The 22214-nt window shown below is 37.7% G+C and overlaps 1 protein-coding gene across 2 annotated transcripts in view; it reads right to left on the bottom strand.

Moving 5' to 3' along the window:
* ARHGEF4 (Rho guanine nucleotide exchange factor 4) overlaps positions 1 to 22214 on the bottom strand; it is a 256867-nt gene that overhangs the window by 99736 nt on the left and 134917 nt on the right. For both annotated transcript variants that reach the window (XM_048215563.2, XM_057309915.1), the window contains exon 4: positions 5496 to 5622. In XM_048215563.2, coding sequence (XP_048071520.1) covers positions 5496 to 5622 — 127 coding nt within the window. The remainder of the gene's footprint in view (positions 1 to 5495; positions 5623 to 22214) is intronic.

Below are 22214 nucleotides of genomic sequence, written 5' to 3'. Positions count from 1 at the left end.
TGATGGCTGAGTAATATTCCACTGTATATATGAACCACATCTTCTTAATCCAGTCATCTGTTGAAGGGCATCTCGGCTCCTTCCACACTTTGGCTATTGTGGACATTGCTGCTATGAACACTGGGGTGCATATGGCCCTTCTTTTCACTACATCTGTATCTTTGGGGTAAACACCCAGTAGTGCAATTGCTGGATCATAGGGTAGCTCAATTTTTAACCTCTTGAGGAACCTCCATACTGTTTTCCAGAGTGGCTGTACCAACTTGCATTCCCACCAACAGTGTGAGAGGGTTCCCCTTTCTCCACATCCTCTCCAACAACATTTGTTGTTTCTTGCCTTGTTAATTTTTGCCATTCTAACTGGTGTGAGGTGGTATCTCAGTGTGGTTTTTTTTTTTAAAGATTTTATTTATTTATTCAACGGAGATAGAGACAGCCAGCGAGAGAGGGAACACAAGCAGGGGGAGTGGGAGAGGAAGAAGCAGGCTCATAGCAGAGGAGCCTGATGTGGGGCTTGATCCCATAACGCCGGGATCACGCCCTGAGCCAAAGGCAGACACTTAACCGCTGTGCCACCCAGGCGCCCCTCAGTGTGGTTTTGATTTGTATTTCCCTGATGGCTAGTGAGGTGGAGTATTTTTTCATGGGTCTGTTCGCCATTTGTATGTCTTCCTTAGAGAAGTGTCTGTTCATATCTTCTGACCATTTTTTGACTGGATTATTTGTTTTTTGAGTGTTGAGTTTGAGAAGTTCTTTATAGATCTTAGACACCAGCCCTTTATCTGTAATGTCATTTGCAAATATCTTCTCCCATTCCATGGATTGCCTCTTAGTTTTATTGACTGTTTCCTTTGCTGTGCAGAAGCTTTTTATCTTGATGAAGTCCCAAAAGTTCATTTTTGCTTTTGTTTTCCTTGCCTTTAGAGACATGTCTTGAAAGAAGTCACTGGGACCAATGTCAGAGAGGTTACTGCCTATGTTCTCCTCTAGGATTTTGATGTCTCACATTCAGGTGTTTCATCCGAAATTTAACATTGTTAGGATAGCAATACTCTCCAAACTTATCTACAGATTCAACACAATCCTCATGAGAATCATAGCTGATTTCTTTGTACAAATCAATACCTGATTCTAAAATTTGTGTGGAATTGCAAGAGACTCAGAATAGCCGAGACTTAAAGCCATTCCTTAAAATGGAAAAGGAGGAGAAAGACTCCACTTCCCAATTTTAAAACTTACTACAAAGCAATGGTAAACAGGACGGTGTGGTACTGGCACAAGGGTAGACACAGATCAGTGGAATACAATTGACAGTATAGGAATAAATCTATGCATCTATGATGAACTTCCAAGTGTACCAAGACCATTCAAAGGGGAAAGAATAGTCTTTTCAACAAATGGTGCTGGGACAACTGGATACCCATGTGCAAACGAATTCAAAATAAATAAAAAATCTAAATGTAAGAGCTAAAAGTATAAAACTCTCCAGAAAAAACATAGGGGCAAATCTTTATGACCTTGGATTTGGCAAAGGATTCTTAGACATGATATCAAAAGCACAGGGAACAAAAGAAAAAGGTAGATAAACTGGACTTCATCAACCTTAAAAAAAAACTTCTGTACTTCAAGGACATCATCAAGAAAATGAAAAGAAAAACCACAGTATTCTTTTCTCCTATTGGAGAAAGAAAACATTTGTAAATCATTTATCTGATAATGGATGTGTATCCAGGATATAAAGAACACTTAAAAAAAAAAGACAAATATCCCATTAGAACACAAACTGATGGCTACCAGAGGGGAGGTAGGTGGGAGGATGTGTGAAATAGGTGATAGGGATTAAGGTGCACTTGTAATGAGCACTGGGTGTTGTACAGAAGTATTATATCACTAAAATGTACACCTGAAATTAATATTATACTGTATGTTAACTAACTGGAATTTAAATAAAAACCTAAAAAAATGAGCAAAAGATTTGAATAGACATTTCTCCAAAGAAGATATATAAATGGCTGATAAATACATAAAAAGGGATATGCAAATCAAAATCACAGTGAGATACCACTTTACACCCACTTTGAATAGAAACAAAAGGTTGGATAACAAGTGTGGGTTAGGATGTGGATGTTGGAGAAATTACACTGGTGGTGGGAATATAAAGTGGTGCAGCTGCTTTAGAACACAGTTTAGCAGTTCTTCAAATGATTCAACATAGAGTTAACATCTGACTCACCTGTTCTACTCCAAGGTATATGGATGAAACCGTATCTCTCCACCAAAACTTGTATATGAATTTTTATAGCAGCATTATTCATAATAGCCAAAAGTTGGAAACAAGCCACCAGCAAAGGAATGGATAAAAAAATTGTGGTATATCTGTACAATGGGACATTATTCAGTCATCAAAAGGAATGATACACGTGACAATATAGATGAGTCTTGAAAACATTATTCTAAGTAAAAAAAGCCAGTCATAAAGACCAGGTCCTATATGATTCCATTCACATGAAAATCCAGAATAGGGAAATTTGTGATACATGTGAATAGACTAAAAATCCAAATTGTATACTTCAAATGGGTGAATTGTATGGTATGTGAACTATATCGCAATAAAGCTGTCTAAAAAATACAGAGAAATTCAGCCACACGATATGATAAAGATATAACTGGCATGAAGACAGAAGTGACCCACACATTTGAAACAGCAATGCAGCCAGAAGGCAAGGAGGGAAATGCCTGCTAGAATCCTGCCAACCCTTCTCAAGTCACAGGCATGGGGTCTGGGGGTGCAGAAGGCTTTATGTGATGCTGTGAGCATCTGCTGTGCTGACAACTTGAAGAGCTGTATCTGGCTCTGCTGGCTCCACCAAGAGAGGAGTGGATGTGGAGCAATTTATCCTGGGCACCAACTTGTGGGGCAGAGGGTGCCATGCTCCCACATCAGGCTAATTCTTGGCTACTTCTCAGCTCCTCCTCAGCTACTCCTCCAAACTTAGAAAAGAAATACTGGCAAGAGGCAAAGTTTTCAGCTGAAACTGTTTATATCTCCCTCCCAGGTGACCGAACTTGTGATATATGTTATAGGAAAGCCTAACTTTTCACTTCCTGCTTCAGCCTTGTTTAAAGGATTTTAACAGGAACCTATAGCAGTCTCTGAAAGAAGGTTGTCTCCAGAGCTACAAGATAACAAACTCTTGCTGGTGAAGGATTGAAGTCTGTAAGAATAAGCCAGATAATCCAATAGAGAAATTTCACCTACAGAAAAACTACTAGTCAAAAGAAACGGAGACGAATTTGGAAATGAATTTATAAAACATGAACAGGAGAAAATTTTTACAAAATACTCTGTTTTTAACAAGCTTCTAGAGGACATTGGAAAGATTTATTGGAGATTAAAAGTGTGATCACTGAATCACAAATCCCAATGAAGGCAATGAACAGGTAGATGAAACCTGGAAAACAAAGCAGGGAGAAAAAAAAAACACCAAAAAACAAAACAAAACAAAAACTAAGAAATTCTCCCAGGACTAAGAGGAAAAAGGGGTTAAAAAAAATGATGAGAGAGGTTCCAAGGATAGAAACTGGAAATATAATCTATAGAAAGTAGAAATCTCAGAAGTTTGGAATAGAACAGTTGGAGTAGAAGAAATAATTAAAGAAGGCTTTTCTAAGGTAAATGCTGAGACCCAAGCCCATATTAGCTTGACTCTCCTATTAACCTAATGAAATGGGAAAGTAGGAATTATCACTTCTTTTTTGAATAATAAAGGAATCTGAAATACAGAGAAACAGAGGGATGTGCCCAATTTCTCATCCCCATACCAAGTGCAGCTAGACCCAGAGCCTGAACTCTGACATCCAGACCAGTATCCTTGATATGCAAACATGCCAGGACATATGTGTGACTGAGGTTTTTAAATTTCTTATTCTGCAATAAAGCCACCTGTCAATTAATTCAAATGAACTTCTGAAATAATAGGACTATGTGATTATTAATCTTTGGCTTTGTAAGAAATTTCTAACTTCAAGGACCAAATCAGCCTTGAGGATTATTGCTGGAAAAACGCTCCTCTAACCCATTATGTCCCCTTCGATGAGCCTCTAAATAATCCCATGACTAAATGAAGAGCTATGTTAGAGGTATCTTTCTTTCCCTTGAAAAGATTCTTTCAGCAGTTGTCAAACACCTTTCATGACTTTTCTTATTGTGAATTTAAGATCACAGCCATACCTGGGAAAGAATAAAAGTCCACTGCACGATGCAGCATAAGCACATACAATTGCTAATGGAAAATAATCACGTCTACCAGCTAATCAGAGCAGCCAGTTCCCCCAAGACCGGCACCCAGTATGCACTGAGTTGGATTCAGAGCTCAGGACTCAGGTCTACATCAGAGCTGACCTTCCTCAGGATGGCATATGCAACACTCTGATGCTCAGAGCCTGGCCACTCTGCTCCTATCATCTTTTGCCTTGAATGCCAACCCTGTTCCCACTCCCCAAGTCTTGACACAGCACATGTTTGACAGGTGTAACTAGTTTGCTTTTTAAATCCTGTCTAGGGCTTTACCATTCTTTATCCTTCATAAACACCATATTTGGCTTCCCCCTCTAGCCAGCTTTTATTTTTTTAAAATTTATTTTATTTTATTTTTTAAAGTTTTTATTTATTTATTTGACAGAGAGACAGCCAGCGAGAGAGGGAACACAAGCAGGGGGAGTGGGAGAGGAAGAACCAGGCTCCCAGCGGAGGAGCCTGATGCGGCTCAATCCCAGAACGCCGGGATCACGCCCTGAGCCGAAGGCAGACGCTTAACGACTGCGCCACCCAGGCGCCCCTCTAACCAGCTTTTAGACAGTAAGGTTGCCATCTAGTATAATCTGCACCGCTCGAGACCTAACACCTGTCCTTCCACCAGCAGCCCTTGAGCATTTTCAACATACCAGCCTCTCCTGGGTCAGGTCTAGGACTGGTGGTGGCTGTGCATGAGGATCCCTATCCTGGCTCTCCCTGGGGCTCAGCTTCCTCCTGACACAAAGGCCAGCCCTTTTATGGCCAAATATGTGATGTGAGGCCGTTTGCGATAGATTTGGGAAACGGACTCACAGAAGTGGCTATAATACTAGAGGAAGAGGTTTGTCCCTCAGAAGGGAAAACACTCAAGTTCCATTCTAGATTAGAGACAACTTTCTGTGATTATTTCATCTGCAATTTATATCCTATTACAAGACCCAAGAGGTGGTCATTAGTTCTGCTTAAAATAAACAGAGACAGGTTTGGGGATTCAATAATGGAGTCTTCCCCAAGCCAAGAATTCCATTTCTCTGGGTGCTAGGGACTTCTTCCTAACTGAAGAGACACTGGTTTATCTGTCTCACCTTTAAGCTACTTCTGCCAGACAAGTAAACACAGCAGTCAACAACACTCTCTCACTTCTTGTCCTTTGTTCTAGGACATCAGAGTATAAAACAGAAGAGAGAGGCACATAACTCACCAGTGTCAGGTATGTACTCTGGCCCGCCCATGCAGTTCAATCCTGTTGGGTCACTCTGGGAGAATGGATGGCTTCTTCTAGAGAGACTCAAAGACTCTGGAGAGGTAACAGTCATCTTCCTCCAACACTGGGAGAGGAGGAAAGAGGCAGAGGGTAAATGAAAAGAGATGATATGCTGTCATTGCTACATCATACTTTTTCATTGTCCAGGATCTTTGCTGTGAGCAGGGCACACAGCCAAATGCACACAGCTTCAGGAGGTGTCGTTCATATCAAAACCCATGAGAAAAAAAATCCATAACACTTCTCCCAGACTCTACAACCTGTGTGGCCATATGTGGTAATTGTGGCAGAATAGGTTGTCATTCAACAATATAAAATGAGGACTATTGAGAAAGTCTCCAAATCCCTAAATCTCCCCCAGCTGCTCAGTCACACAGCCCAACAGTTCTGCAAAAGCATAACTGTTAGTTTTAACCAAGGCATTTTCTTCTAGGAGTGCTTAATTAAAATTCAGTTCATAAAGTCCCTGACATGTCATAATTATGAGACAGAGCTCAACCTTCAAACTGTAAGGACCAGTGTTGCGTAGGGCCTTGGGAAAGCAAAGGACACTATCCCTTCCTTTATCACCATCCCATCGTCCAGAAATAAAACTGGCCCCTTCCAATTTTGTCTACTTTGTAAAGTTATTGTATTAACTTAAAAATTTTGGTATGTATTCAAATCAATGTTGTTCCCTTTCCTTTTCTTTTGTATCCCTCACATGATTAAGCAAGTGTGATCAGAAAATTCTCTTGTTGTTCCTGTGATATCCTGTGGTCTGAACTCAGCAGCAGCTTGAAACTGGGTATGGATAAAAGGGACTCCAAAATAAGCACTCTCTGGTCTGAAGAGAAGGAAATGGGGCCCCTAAAGAGTATGAACAAATGGGGTAAATCTTCTCTGTTGTTTTCCTCCCACCCCAGATTTCCAGGAAATCCCATTATAGTATGGCAGTGTTGGCCAGCTAGGCACATAAAACTCTGAGGAAGGGGAATCCTTTATGACCTGAGGAACTGTGGTTCCAAGAGCATGGGATAGCAGGAGAATCCTGTTTCATTTTTCTCTCTCTATCCTCCTGCTGCTTGGCTCCAGAGGCAGACACAATTGCAGGAAGTGTATGGCAAAGTGGGAAAACAAAAGCCAGCTTTCTTGCAAAAAAACCCAGGACAGTGGGGGCTCCTGGGACCAAGAAGTGTCCAGAAGAATGCAGAGAAGGGGCCCAAAAACTGATCCCAAAAAGTTGTTTATAAACTCTTAGACTTACCCCCAAACCGTGCATGGGTCGATCTGACCCTAAACAGAATGCTAAATTCTTTGAGAACTGAACTATGGACTAGAACATTTTACAGGTCCCAGACTGACCACTGAGTGATCCACGTTATCCAAACAGCACTGAAAACACCTTGGAAACTGCTGATTCAGGCTAAGAAACATGGCCTCTGATGGTCAGTAAGAACTTGTAGTCTAAACTAGATTCAACTGCCTGAAAAATATACTAGTCAGTAGAGAGAGAGAGAGAGTGCACAAGCAGGGGGGAGGGGCGGAGGGAGAAGCAGGCTCCCCGCCAAACAGGGAGCCCTATGTGGGGCTCGATCCCGGGACGCTAAGATCACGACCTGAGCTGAAGGCAGATGCCCAACTGACTGAGCCACCCAAGCACCTCCTTATATGTGGATTAAAAAAAAATAACTACAGTACTGTAAATGTATTTTCTCTTCTTTATGATTTTCTTAATGACATTTTCTTTTCTCTAGCTTACTTTGTTGTAAGAATAAAGTATATAATACATATGACATAAACAATATGTGTTAATTGACTACTTATCAGCAAGGCTTCTGGTCAACAGTAGGCTATTAGTAAATTTTGGGGGCATCAAAAGTTATGTGGATTTTTGACTGTGTGGGGGGTCAGCACCCCAACCCCTGTATTGCTCAAGGGTTAAATATAAATGAAATGAAGAATGCAATGGAAATATTAGAACTCACAAATATAACAACTGAAATAAAAAATTCATTGGTGTAGTTCAATTGCAAAATAAGATGATTGAGGAAAGAATCACTAAACTAAATAGCTTAAAACAAATTATCCAGTTTGAAGAACAGAGAGGAAAACATATTAGAAAAAATAAACTGAGCCTCAGGGACTTGTAGGACAACAACAAACAGCTAACATTCTGCCATCAGATATCTAGCAGGAGAAGAAAAAGTGTGGTGCAGAACAATATCAAGAAATTTCTGAAAAGATTCTAAAAATGCCTGTCTTATTTCACTTAGCATAATCCCCTCCAGTTCTATCCATTTCAGTGCAAATGGTGAGTATTCATCTTTTCTGATGGCTGAGTAATATTCCATTTATATGTGTACCACACCTTTATCCATTCGTCTGTTGAAGGGCATCTCAGCTCTGGCTATTGTGGACATTGCTGCTATGAACATTAGGGCACATGTGACCCTTCTTTTCACTATATCTGTATCTTTGGGGAAAACACCCAGTAGTGCGATTGCTAGGAGAAGGAAGGGAAAACCGAAGGGGGGGATATCAGAAGGGGAGATGAACCATGAGAGACTATGGACTCCAGGAAACAAACTCAGGGTTTCAGAGAGGAGGGTGTGGGGGGATGGGTTAGCCTGGTGATGGGTATTAAGGAGGGTACGTATTACAAGGAGCACTGGGTGTTATATGCAAACAATGAATCATGGAACACTACATCAAAAACTAATGAAGTACTGTATGGTGACTAACATAACATAATAAAAAAATTAAAAATTAAAAAAAAGATTCTAAATATGGTGAAAAACCTTAACTTATAGTACAAGAAGCTCAGCAAACTTCAAACAGGGAAACCCAAGAAAATCAAGGACCAACACACCATAATCGAACTACTAAAGACTCGAGACAATGAAAAAATCTTGGAAAATCTAATGACAAATCATATATATAAGGGAACAATCATTCAAATGACTATAGATTTCTCATGGAAGCCAGGAAGAAATGGAACAGTACTTTTTAAATGCAGCACCAAGTGTCACCCCAGAATTCTATATCCAACAGAAAATAGAAAAGAAAGTGAAATAAATACATTCTTACTCAAAGAAAACAAAATTCATAGCAGCAGACCTGCTCTGAAGACACTTTGAAGATCTTCATACAAAGGAAAATGATACCAGTGGGAAACATCAAAATTAAGGAACTGAAGGAAGAGCAATAGAAATAGTAAAAATATAGGTAAGTGTAACAGGCTATTTTTTTCCTCTAAGTTCTTTAAAGTATGTTTGACAGTTAAAAGCAAAAATTACACTATTGTCTGATGAGGTTTTTAATATATGCAGATGACACGTGCCAACTACAGTATTAAGGGGGGAGACTAAGGGACCTATATGGCCGGAGGTTTCATATGTTCTACTTGAAGTAGTAAAATAACCAGTTATAAAAAGTGGACTATGAAAACTTAAAGATATATATTAATCCATACAGTGGCTATTAAGAAAAAAACACATAACAATATGTAGTGTAAAAAACTCAAAAGGTAAGTTAAAAATTGAAAACTAAAAGTATCCAAATAATCCAAAAGACAGTAAAAGGAAACAGAGCAATGAATCAGAGGAACAAGAAGAGAACACGGTAGATCTAAATCCAAACACATCAGTAATTACATTAAATTTAAATACTCAGAACACATAATTAAAGACATTTTCAAAATGGATTAAAGAGAAAAATCCTCACAATATGCTATCATAAGAAATCAACTTTCAGAATAATGATGAAGGTGGATAAAAAGTAAAAGGATGGAAAACATACGCCGCACAAACACTAATCAAAAGAAAACTTGAGAGGTTACACTAATATCAGACACAACAGACTTCAGAGTAAGGAAAATTACCAGGGATAGAGGAGGACATTATATACATAACAAGAGGGTGAATTCATCAAGAAGACAGGACAACCCCAAAGATGTATGCATCCAAACACAGGCCTTCAAAACATATGAAGCAAAACCTGATACAGTTTGCACTTGATCTTAGCCAAAAGGCTGAGAAGCGATAAAACCTGGTCCAGTTTAAAGGAGAACTAGAATTGCCACAGTTACGGTTGGGTACTTTAACACTTCTATCACAGTAATCAATAAGAAAAATAAAATAAACACAGCAAGGGGACAGGCGAAGGGAATAACACCATCTACCAGCTGGAACTGACAATTTCCAGAATAGTCCACCCAACAATCACAGAATATGCATTGCTTTCAAGTGCACATGGAATATTCACTGAGAGACTATATCCTTGGTGATCATGATAATAGTAACAGTAACAACAACAAGCTTAAAAGGATCTAAATCATACAGAATATGCTTCTCTGACCAAAATGGAATTACCCTAGGAATAAGTGATAGAAAGATAATTGGAAAATCTTCACCTACTTAGAAATAAGCAACATACTTCAAAGTAATCCATGGTAGTAGAGTGACTACACTTTGAGAACTGTGATCCAGTGTTCTGATTCCTTCAACATATGCTTTTTTTTATTCCTAGTGTTCTGATTCTTTCAAGCTATACTGTATTATTCTTCATCATACTCTTTGGTAATTGTACCTGTAAATGTATCTTCTTGTGTTTACTTGTGGAAACTATCAGAGCATTATTTGACTCAACTAGTATATAATCTCCACTTCCTATTAAATTATCAGAATTCTCTCTTAGGCCCCCAAACCTTTTAAAATCACAGAATCTCAGACTTAGAATTCTCTAGAAATCTACTTTAATCCTGGTTAAGGGGAAATGGACCCTGTACATGTTTACATGGAGGCCAAATCACACCTGCTTTTTAAAAAGTCATGTAATCTGGTGACTATACCATTTCATGTGTATTAAGGAGGGCACATATTGCAATGAGCACTGGGTATTACACGCAGATAATGAATCGTGGAACACTACATCAAAAACTAATGAAGTACTATATGGTGACTAACATAACATAATTTAAAAAAAAGCTTCTATCAAGCCATTTTTCGCATGGATTACTAAAACATTCTCTTAAATCTTCTCTCCCTGCTCCACACCAGATCTGTCAAGTCCCTCCCCTATCAAAGCCCTAAAAGACTGCCATTGCTTATAGGACCAAGTCAAGATTGACTGACATGGGGCCAAGTTTTTCACATGCTGTCCTCAAGACACTACAACAACCCCAGTTTTCTGCCTTTCTAAGGCATCGAGGACCTACCACTCACTACCCCTGATACTCCATTAATTCCATACTACCATGCTCTTAAAAAAATAATATAGAGGTATAATTGACTTAAAACATCATGTCGATTTCAGGTATACAACATAACGATTTGATATTTATATACATTGGAAAGTGATCACTGCATAAATCCAGTTGCCATCTGTCGCCACACAAAGATAATTTTAGGATTTATTCTCTTGGAAAATTTCAAGCATGCACCATATTATCATTGACTATTGTCACCATGCCGTACATTATATCCCCGTGACTTATTTATTACTGGAAGTTTGTACCTGTTGGCCCCCTTTACCTGTTTTGCCTACTTTCCACCTCTTTCCCTCAGCAACCACCAATTCTGTTTTCTGTATCTATGAGCTTTGTTCTTTAGATTCCACATATAGGTGCAATCATACAATATTTATCTATGTCTGATTTATTTTGTTTAGCATAATTCCCTTAAGGTCCATCCATGTTGTCACAAATGGCAAGATGTCATTTTCTTTTATGGCTGAGTAATATCCCACTGTGTATTTACATCTAGTTTTGTTCTTTCTCAAGATAGCTTTGGCTATTCTTTTATGGTTCCCTACAAATTTTAGGATTTTTTTGTTCTAGTTCTGTGAAAAATACCCTATGTTCATTGCAGTGTTACTTATAATAGCCAAGATATGGAAATAATACAAGTTTCCATTGATAGATGAATGGATAAAGAAGATATTGTATACAATGGAATTGAATACAATGGAATATTACTCAGCCATAAAAAAGAATGAAATCTTGCCATTCATGACATAATGAATAAACTAGGGTATTACGCTAAGTGAAATAAATCAGACAGAGAAAGACAGATATATGATTTCGCTTATATGTAGAATCTAAAAAACAAAACAAGCAAAAGAGAAACAGACTCCTAGAGAAAAAACTAGTGGTTGCCAGAAGGGAAGGGGTTGGGGGAATAGAAGAAATAAAAGAAGGGCACAAGCTTCTAGTTATAAAATAAGTCACAGGGATGAAAAGTACAACACAGGAAATACAGTCAATAATATTGTAATAACCCTGCGTGGTGACAGATGGTAACTAACTTATTGTGATGAGCATTTTGTAATGTATCTAATTGTCAAATCACTCTGTTGTCCACCTGAAACTAATATTATATTTTATGCCAACTGTACCTCAGTTAAAATAAACAGTACAGTACTGGCATAAAAACAGACACATATCAATGGAACAGAACAGAGAGCCCAGAAATAATCCCATGCATGTATGGTCAATTAATTTATGACACAGCAGGCAAGGATATACAATAGGGAAAGGATGGTCTCTTCACTAAATGGTGCTGGGAAAACTGGATAGGCACATGGGAAAAGAATGAAACTAGACCACTGTCTTACGCCATACACAAAAATTAACTCAAATGGATTAAAGACCTATATGTAAGACATGAAACCATAAAACTGCTAAAAGAAAACATAGGCAGTAATCTCTTGGAAATCAACCTTAGCAATATTTTTATGATATGTCCCCCCAGGCAAGGGAAACAAAACCAAAAATAAACAACTGGGACTACATCAAACTAAAAAACTTTTGCACAGTGAAGGAAACCATTAATAAGGCAACCTACTGAATAGAAGAAAATATATGCAAATGGTATATCCAATAACAAGTTAATATCCAAAATATAGGCATAACCAAATATCCAAAATAAAGCAACCTACAGAATAGAAGAAAATAGTTGCAAATAGTATATCCAATAAGGGGTTAATATCCAAAATATGAAGAACTCCTACAACTCAATACCAAATAAATAAATAATCTAATTAAAAATGGGCAGAGGAATAGACATTTTTCTGAAGAGTACTAACAGATGGACAACAGACACATGAAAAGATGCTCAACATCACCAATCATCAAAGCAATGCAAATCAAAACCACAGTGAGGTATCACCCACACTAGTCAGAATGGTGAGTATCAAAAAGACAAGAAAAAACAAATTTTGTCAAGGATGTGGAGAAAGGGGAATCTCAGTGTGCTGTTGGTGGAAATGTAAATTGGTGCAGCTACTATGGAAGTTCCTCAAAAAAACTAACATACCATACTATTTTGATTATTATATCTTTGTAATATAGTTTAATATCAGGGAGCATGATGCCTCCAGCTTTGTTCTTCCTTCTCAAGATTGCTTTTGCTATTTGGGGTATTCTGTGGTTCCATACAAATTTCAGGATTGTTTGTTCTGTTTCTGTGAAAAATGCCATTGGAATTTTGATAGTGATTGCATTGAATCTGTAGATTGCTTTGGGTAATATGGACATTTTAACAATATTAATTATTCCAATCCACAAGCATGGTATATCTTTCCATTTATTTTTGTCTTTTTAAATTTCTTTTATTAATGTCGTGTAATTTAGTGTACAGGTCTTTCACCTCTTTGGTTAAATTATTCCTGGGGATTTAGTTCTTTTTGATGCAATTGTACATGGGATTGTTTTCTTAATTTCTCTCTCTGATAGTTTGTTGTAACTATATAGAACACAACCAATTTTTTTTTTGTATATTGTGCCCTGCAGCTTTACTGAATTTGTTTATTCTAACAGTTTTTTGTTTTGTTTTGTTTTGTTTTTTTTGGTGGAGACTTTAGGGCTTTCTCTCTCTCTCTCTCTCTCTCTCTCTCTATATATATATATATATGCTCTGTTGTCTGCAAAGAGTGAATTTTATTTTTCCTCTCTGATTTATATATCTTCTATTTCTTTTCCTTGCCTAATTCCTCTGGCCAGGACTTCCAGTACTATGGTGAATAATAGTAGTGTCAGTGGGTATCTAGTCTTGTTACTGATCTTAGAAAGAAAGCTTTCAGCTTTTCACCATTGAGTATGATGTTAGCTGTGGGCTTCTCCTGTATGGTCTCTATTATGATGAGGCATGTTCCTTCTTTTTTTTTTTTTTAAGATTTTATTTATTTATTTGACAGAGAGAGACACAGCCAGTGAGAGAGGGAACACAAGCAGGGGGAGTGGGAGAGGAAGAAGCAGGCTCCCAGCCGAGCAGGGAGCCTGATGCGGGGCTAGATCCCAGGAACCTGGGATCATGCCCTGGGCTGAAGACAGAATAACTGAGCCACACAGGCTCCCCCAAGGCATGTTCTTTCTATACCCACTTTGTTGAGCGAGTTCTATCATGAATGTGTGTTGAATTCTGTCAAATCATTCTTCTGCATTTATTGGGGTGATCATATGATTTTATCCATTTTGTTGATATGGTATACTACAATGGTTTGCAGATTTTGAACCACCCTCACAACCTTGGAATAAATCTCACTTGATCATGGTGTATGATCCTTTTAATGTATTGTGATATTTGGTTTGCTTCAATAGTTTATTGGAGATTTTTACATCTTTGTTTATTAGGGATATTGGCCTGTAATCAGTGTAATACTGGTTTTGTTTATTAGGGATATTGGCCTGTAATCAGTGTAATACTGGTTTTGTAAAATGAGTTTGGAAATGTTCAATTCTCTTTAATTTTTTGGGAGATTTGGGAAAGGATAGGCTTTAAGTCTTTGGATGTTTGGTGGAATTCATCAGCGAAGCTATCTGGTCTTGGATTTTTGTTTCAGGGAGGGTTTTGATTGCTGTTCAATCTCCTTACTAATAATCAGTCTATTCAAATTTTCTATTTCTTCATGATTCAGTCTTGGAAAACTGCATATTTCTAGGAATTTATCAATTTCTCCTAGGTTGTCCAATTTGCTGGTGTATAAATATTCATAGTAGTCTCCTATGATTGTTTGTATTTCCGTGGTATCAACTGCAATGTCTCTTTCATTTCCTTCATTTAATGTATTAATTTGAGCCCTCCCCCCCCCCCACTTTGTGAGCCCAGCTAAAGGTTTGTCAGTTTTGTTTATCTATTTAGAGAATCAGCCCTTAGTTTCATTGATCTTTTCTACTGTCTTTCAGTCTCTATTTATTTCTGCTGTGATCTTTATTATTTCTTCCCTCCTAGTAATTTTGTACTTTGTTTGTTCTTTTCTTACTTCCTTCAAGTATATATTTTGATTGTTCATTTGAGATTATTGTTTTCTGAAGTAGGCCTGTATTGCTATGAAGTTCTCTCTTAGAACCACTTTTCCTGTATCCCACAGATTTTGGAATGTTGTGTTTCCATTTTTTTTTTGTCTTGAGGTATTTTTAAATTTCTCTTTTGATTTCTTCATTGTCCCATTGGTTTTCCAGTAGCACGTTGTTTAGTCACTGATTATTTGTGATTTTTCCCATTTTCTACTTTGAATTGAATTGATTTCTCGTTTCCTACCATTGTGGTCAGAAAAGAAGCTTGATATAATGTCATTCTTCTTAAAGTTATTGAGACTTGTTTTGTGGCCTAACCAGTGATCTATCCTGGAGAATGTTCTATGTACACTTGTGAAGAATGTGTATTCTGCTGCTTTTGGATGGAATTTACAATGGGCATGTGATTACAGCCCCACAAGCTGTTCTGCGTCTATCTGTTATACCTGGATGTATCTGTTAAGTCCATCATGTCCAGTCTGTCATTGAAGGCCGATGTCTCCTTATGGATTTTGTTCAGATGATCTATCCACTGGTGTAAGTGGGGTGTTAAAGTCCCTGACTACTATTATATTGCTCTCAATTTCTCCCTTTAGGTCTGTTAATATTTGTTTTATATATTTTGGTACTACTGTGCTGTTATATATATATATATTATATATATATATAATATATATATATAACATCCATATATATATAAGTCTATTTTAAGTTGACAGAAGTTTAATCCATTGTAAATCTACATTTTTACTTCCCCCAACATTATTTTTGATATTTTGATATCTCATTTTACATCTTTTTGCTTATCCCTTAATTACTATAATTAATTACTATAATTATAGTTAATTTTACTATTTTTGTCTTTTAACCTTCATACTTTTAACTTCATACTAGCTTTATAAGTGGCTAACAGACTACCTTTACTATATATTTAAATTTACTATTGTGATTTTCCTTTCATATATTTTCTTGTTACTAATTAGTGCATTTTCTTTTCAGCTCAAAGAAGTCCCATTTATCCTTCTTGTAAGGCCAGTTTAGTGGTGATGGGCTTGTTTACCGTTTTTGCTTGAAAAACTATTTCTTCTTCAATTTTGAATGATAACCTTGCTAGGTAAAGTAGTCTTGGTTGAAAGTTTTTTTGTTTTTGTTTTTGTTTTTTCTCTCAGAACTTTCAATATATAATGCCTCTCTCTCTGGAACTGCAAAATTCCTGCTGAGGAATCTGGTGATAACCTTATGGGGATTCCCTTGTACATAACAAGTTGTTTTTCTCTTGTTGGCATTAAGACTCTCTCTTCAACTTTTGACATTTCAATTGTAATGTGTCTTGAAGTGGATATCTTTGGCTTCATCCTTTTGGGAGCTTTCTAGGCTTCCTGGTTCTGTGTGCCTGTTTCTTTTCCCAGATTATAGGAAGTTTTCAGCCATTATTTCTTGAAATAAGTTTTCTGCTTATTTCTCTCTTCTCCTTCTGGGATCCTTGTAATGTGAATACTATCCCACTGGATGTTCCTCCACAGATCCTTTAAACTATCTTCACTTTAAAAATTTTTTGTTTGTTTGTTTTTACTGCTCTGTTTGGGTGAGTTCTACTGCCCTATTTTCTAGATCACTGATTTTTTCTTTAGATTCAGTCTGCTGTTGAACCGCTCTAGTGTATTTTTCAGTTCAGCTCAGTGTTCTTCAGCTCTGTCACTTCTGTTTGGTACTTTCTTGTATTTTCTATCTCCTTCAGTTCTCGTTGTGCTCACTCATTCTTCTCCCAAGTTTAGTGAGCATCTTTATGACCATTACTTCGGATTCTTTAACAGTAGATTACTTACATCTTTTTCATTGAGGTCTTTTTGAGTTTTTATCTTCTTCTTTTGCTTGGAACATACTCTGCTGTTTCCTCATTTTGCTTGACTCTCTGTGTTTTTTTCTATATTATGCAAAAGAGGTACCTCTACCAGTCTTGAAGGAGTGGCTTTGTGTAGGTGATGAAATTTATTATTTAACCATGCCCTAATTCTTGGTTGTCTTTTGAACATTTGTGGTTGTCTAGTAGTTTGATTTATTCTTGATAGGTGCCCATTGTTGAAGGTGCACCAAGACCTGTCATGAGCCAAGGACTGGGATCTCAGTTAGCACCTAGCTTCAGGCTGATTGGAAGTCTGACCCTCAGGCAGTAGCTTTCGAAGTATGTAAATATATACAGTCTTGTGGGATTGTAATCATATACCCTGCTGTCCTCCATAGTCCCAATTGTCCCTTGCTCCTCCAGCAGATGTTTAAGATTAGCAAATGAATCCCCTTCATGTGTAGTATAGGTGGTTTCAAACTGCTGATTTTGCACTTGCTCCTGGGGCAAGTGAGCCTGCATTTAAGTCCTTTAAAAGGAGTATCTCCATTTCCTACAGACCTTTGGGTCTCTTGGATGTAAGCCCCATTGGTTGTCTAAGCCAGAAGTTTTGGGGGCTCATCTCTCTGATGCAGATCCCAAGGGTTGGGTGCTTGATGTGGGGCAAAACCCCCCTCCCTTCTTTGAGAGAAACTCTGGACTTGTGAGGTCCTTTCCTATTGGGTGTCACTGTTTCTGGGGTGGGGATTTTGGAGACAGTATGTCTCTGCCTCTCCTACTCATTTCCATGTGGTCTTTTTATCCTTTATTGTGGAAGAACATTTCAGCTAGTTTTCAGTTCTTTTTTCCAGAGGGAATTGTTACATGTAGCTGTAGATTTGGTGTGCCCAGGAGGAAGTGATTTCAGGTTCTTCTTACACCACCATCTTGGACTGACTCCCCTTACCATGCCTTGATTTTGCTATTCTCTCTGCTTGAAATGCCTTCCCCAGTGAAATTTTATCAATTCTTCAGGCAAGTATCTCCCTGTCTGCAAGGTATTTCCCATGCCCCCTTCAAATAGAATCACCCACATCTCCTTTCTGTTGACAGTATTTTGTTGATATCACTATAGCCTCTGTACTGCAGTATAGTTACTCTATGGTTTTATGTACACTGAATTACAATATACATTTTATTATTGTGTTGGCACTCTAGCTAGACTGTAAACTTCCTGAAGAAAGAGACTGTCTTCATGTTTTATCCTAACATATGGCTCTGAGTCAAGCTCATTGTTCAGGAAGCGGTTGATAGAGAGGAAGGGAATAGCTTTCATTAAGCACTTTATATGTGTCTGGTATGTACTGTATAGTTTGGTCATCATTTCTAATTTAATCCCTACAACAAGCCAACAAAATAGAAAGATGCTAATATCTCTATTTTACAGAAGAGGAAACTGAAGCTCAGAGAGGTTAAGCAATGTTAGGTGCCCCAAATCTCCTTATTTTCTGGACCATCCTTTTTGAAAGAAAACTGTATTTCCTTATATTTCCACTGCTTCACTTCTTCCACTTCCCTCACTTCATTCCTCATGCAGCTGTTATGACTTCTGACCACACGGCTATACCCACACTACTTTACAAAGCTCAACAATTAAGTCGATACTGTGAAATCCAGTGAGTCAAAACTTTCAGTGCTTTCTGCTGCATTTGACATTGCTGACCATTCCACTGTTTCTGCTCTATTTTCCTTTTCTCCTGGCTTTCCTTCCTTTGCAATGATTCATGTTGGTGTTCTGGGTTCTGCCTCCTCCTTTTCTGCTAGAACATACAGTTTCCGTGGCTTTTTAATCTCTATTTTAGCTCTGACCTTTCCCCTAAGCTTTAGACTCATAATTACAACACTGATTCCTGAATATATCCATTTGAATGAGCCACAGGCACCTCTGACTGAACTAGTACCAAATCATTCTTATTATTCTACCCCTTTCTTTAAACCTCAGGTCCTCCCGTGTTTCCCTTCTCAGGGAATGCTAGTACTATTCATCTACCCAGTTCTTTAGCTGAAATCCAAGAAAACATTAGATTCTTCACTTTTTATCATCTCCCACATCCAATAATAACTAAATCTGACAGATTTTATCTTTTAAATATATCTCCAACCTTCTCCTAGAAAGGATGTATCACATGATGTTTAAAACATGGGCTCTGGGACCAGACTTCTTCGGTTTGAATTGTACCTCTGCTACCTGCTAGTTACGTGATCTTGGGCAAATTGCTTACTTTTTTATTCTTTTATTTTCTCACTAGAAAAATGAAAATAGCATTAATACTTGCATCTAATGGCATCTGTAAGAATGTATGCATTATTTCATTTGAATCACTTAGTGACTATCACTTAGAATATGGTAAGTACTAGAACAATTTTTATTATTTTACCTATTCTGGCTACCACCTAATTCAGGTCCTCATATCTTATTATGTCTTCCCCTAATTCATCCTCTACTCTGCTTCCTATTTAAAATGTGCAATTGCTAGCACCAAGTGCCCATATTGCTTCTGCACCTAAATGCCTTTGGTGGCTCCCACCTCACAGAGTGACCAGAGGACAAACTATAAGCTCTTCATCTAGAATTTTCTGTGACCTGGCCCTGACCTAATCCTCTGTTTCATCTCCTGCCACTCCCCCTCATACTTGATATACTATTTAAGCCAACTCCTTAAAGTTTCCACCATATCTTTGTGCTAAGCATGTTCTCTCTGCCCTAACAGCCTTCTTGCATTCTTTTCCTTCCTAAGAAACCTACACATCTTTCAGGATTCAGCCCAGGGGACATCTACATTGCCAGGCTGGCTTTGGCATCCGTCCTGTGATCCCCTGGGGTCCTTGCATTCTTCTGTTGTAGTGTTTAATTTTTACATCCTCACCACCCAAAACAGTGTCTAATATGTTAGTGCTCCATACATTATTTTTAAAATTAAATGTATGTTGATTAAATAAAACTAATATTCACCTTAATCGAGATATTTTCAATATTTAGTTTATAACCCTTTTAAGTAGGTAAAATATAGTGCCTTTATAAATACCTGGACAACATCCTGTCAGAATGGATAAAAGAGTCCAAAACCTAGGTAATTCTGTATATTCAATCTGGTTGTGGAAGGGACAAATGCAGGGAATGAGACTGCATCACCCAGGAAAAAGGTTTTCATTATAAAGATAGTAAAGGAGTCACAAGTGAATATGACTACTTTATACCCACACGTCCCCATGCTGTCCTGCATACCCTCTTACTGGAGCTGTGGCCCCCCAATTACAGTTGGTTCTCATTATTTGTGCTACATATATTTTATAAAACCTTTGAAAACACTGAATTAGCAAATACTGAGTCATTGCTCCTGGGGGAAATAGTGAGGTTCCTGTGAGCCTCTAGTCACATTTTTGTCAGGCAAAACAGTATTTGCATGACATAGTTTCATTCGTCAACATCCTTACAAAATAAGCCAGTCTCATTAGCACTGAAAACCTGCTCTTCCACATAATCCTTTTCTTGTTTAATACTTAGCTGATGTTTAAATTGTTTGTTTTCTTGAAGGCCCTCATCCTTGGTACTTGCCTTATCTGCAAGTTTAATGTTTCTTATACCATATTGTCCCTTGAAACAGGCAAGCCAGGCAACACTAGCCAGAAACGTTTAACATTTTCCTGACCCTGGGTAATGAGACCATAAGTTTCCTTGGCTTTCAGTCCTACAACATGCTTCCCACTACACTTTTTTTATGGTTCATCACCTCACGCATCCACATTTTAGTTGCTTTTTCCATCTTTTCCATATTTACAGCATACACTATAGCTGTTACTTTAGCACTTTCTAGAATGACTTCATATACAGATCAATGAATTTCCACTTCCTTTTTTCTGAATGTACCACATTACTAATTAATTAACATTGAATTCATGGCCACTAGCAGTAAAACTCATGCCTGAACAAAGCTTATCCAACAAATGTATTTTCTCCATAAGGCAATCCCAGTTTTCTTATGCTTAGGAACACTAGACATCGCTTCAGCACTATGTTTGGAAGACATTTTAAGTGCAAAATCACCAACAAAAAGCACAAAAATGCTTTTTTGTAAAACATAGTACTAAGTAGGCCACAAAAAGGACATTTGTTTAGTAAAAGAGCTTAAACATGAAGGCAGAGCATCGCCCTGTTCAACCTGAGACGAGAACCTGGCACTGAGTGACTCAGATGTGTGCTGCTCTGCACATATCTGAGAATGACTGCACAAGTGCCGTGAGTATTGAATTTGGGGTTACAAATAAATTTTTGTGAGTAGGTGAAATCACAAATAAGGAATCTGTGAATAATAAGGAACTATTTAGTTTCATGCTTTATAGAATCCTCATAAAAATTAGTGGAAAATCACTCTTTGTTAGAATAGCATGGAGGAAAACATTCTTAGCCTATACTGAGTCACCAGACACCTAGGATACTGAGGAGTGAGAAGGGGCTTTCTGAGATGCTGGGTGCTGGAGGCAAAGATACTTTGTGGGAGCACCAGGGTCCTCACTGCTTTTGAGTCTTAGACAAGAATATGGCCTGTTGGTGGGAACCTTTAAACGGAAATGCATTGACTGTTAAAGTGAGTTCCTCCCCAGTAGTGATATAAATCTTACGTATGAAAAAATGGTAGTGTAGAAAGAACTGAACATTTCCTCAGATTCAGTAAGACTCAGATTCATACTCCTCTTCAGACAGTGATACAGTGATTCTGGCAGGTACAACTTTCACTGGAAATTGAGAAGCCAGGGAAGTGCCACACTAAATATGCTGCATCTGTTCCTGCCCTATGTGGTTACACAGCTTCCAACAAGTTTTTTTTTTTTTACATATAAGCTAATTAAAATGAGAACTTAGAGTAAAAAATATATGGTTTCATCTCACCATTCCATAACCTATTTAAAACAATGAAAGTAGAAAGAGAAAAGTCTTTGAAGATAGGCAAATAGGAGTTCAAATCCAGTCTCTGCCAATGTATGACCTTAAAAGTTGGCAAGTTTCTTAATATCTCTGAATCTCAGCTTATTCATCCGTAAAATAGGGCACATAATAACCAACTCATAAGACTGTTGTTATAATAAAACTGTTTAGATTCATGGGTTGACTTGTCGCAACCATTTGATATGGCTAGTTTTCAGTGGCACCTGCATCAAAATATTCACTTCAAAATATAAAACAATACTTTAAATTTATAAGTAGTATGTTCAACTTATATCTCTGAACTTTATTCATGTATACCGGTCTCTTGTACTCTCACCTCCCACCTTGAGAGTTATAGTCAAATGGTAAAAGTACTTTGTAAAAGTAACCTTATATTAGGCAGTATCCCCATTTCTGAATCTTAACCCATTCTCCCTTCCATTCCCAGCTACAGATTTGCATATTCCCTGGCGTCGGATTTTGTGAGATCCTGAAGTATTTGGCTATTCCATTTATGTTGTTGTCTAGATGTACTATCTGATAAAATCTCAAATAAGTGTGTTACTCATATGCGGA

Source organism: Ursus arctos, unplaced genomic scaffold (genome assembly GCF_023065955.2).
Source record: "Ursus arctos isolate Adak ecotype North America unplaced genomic scaffold, UrsArc2.0 scaffold_10, whole genome shotgun sequence".
NCBI lineage: Eukaryota > Metazoa > Chordata > Mammalia > Carnivora > Ursidae > Ursus > Ursus arctos.
Note: the sequence above shows the minus strand (reverse complement) of the source record. Positions and strands in the feature narration are given on the sequence as shown.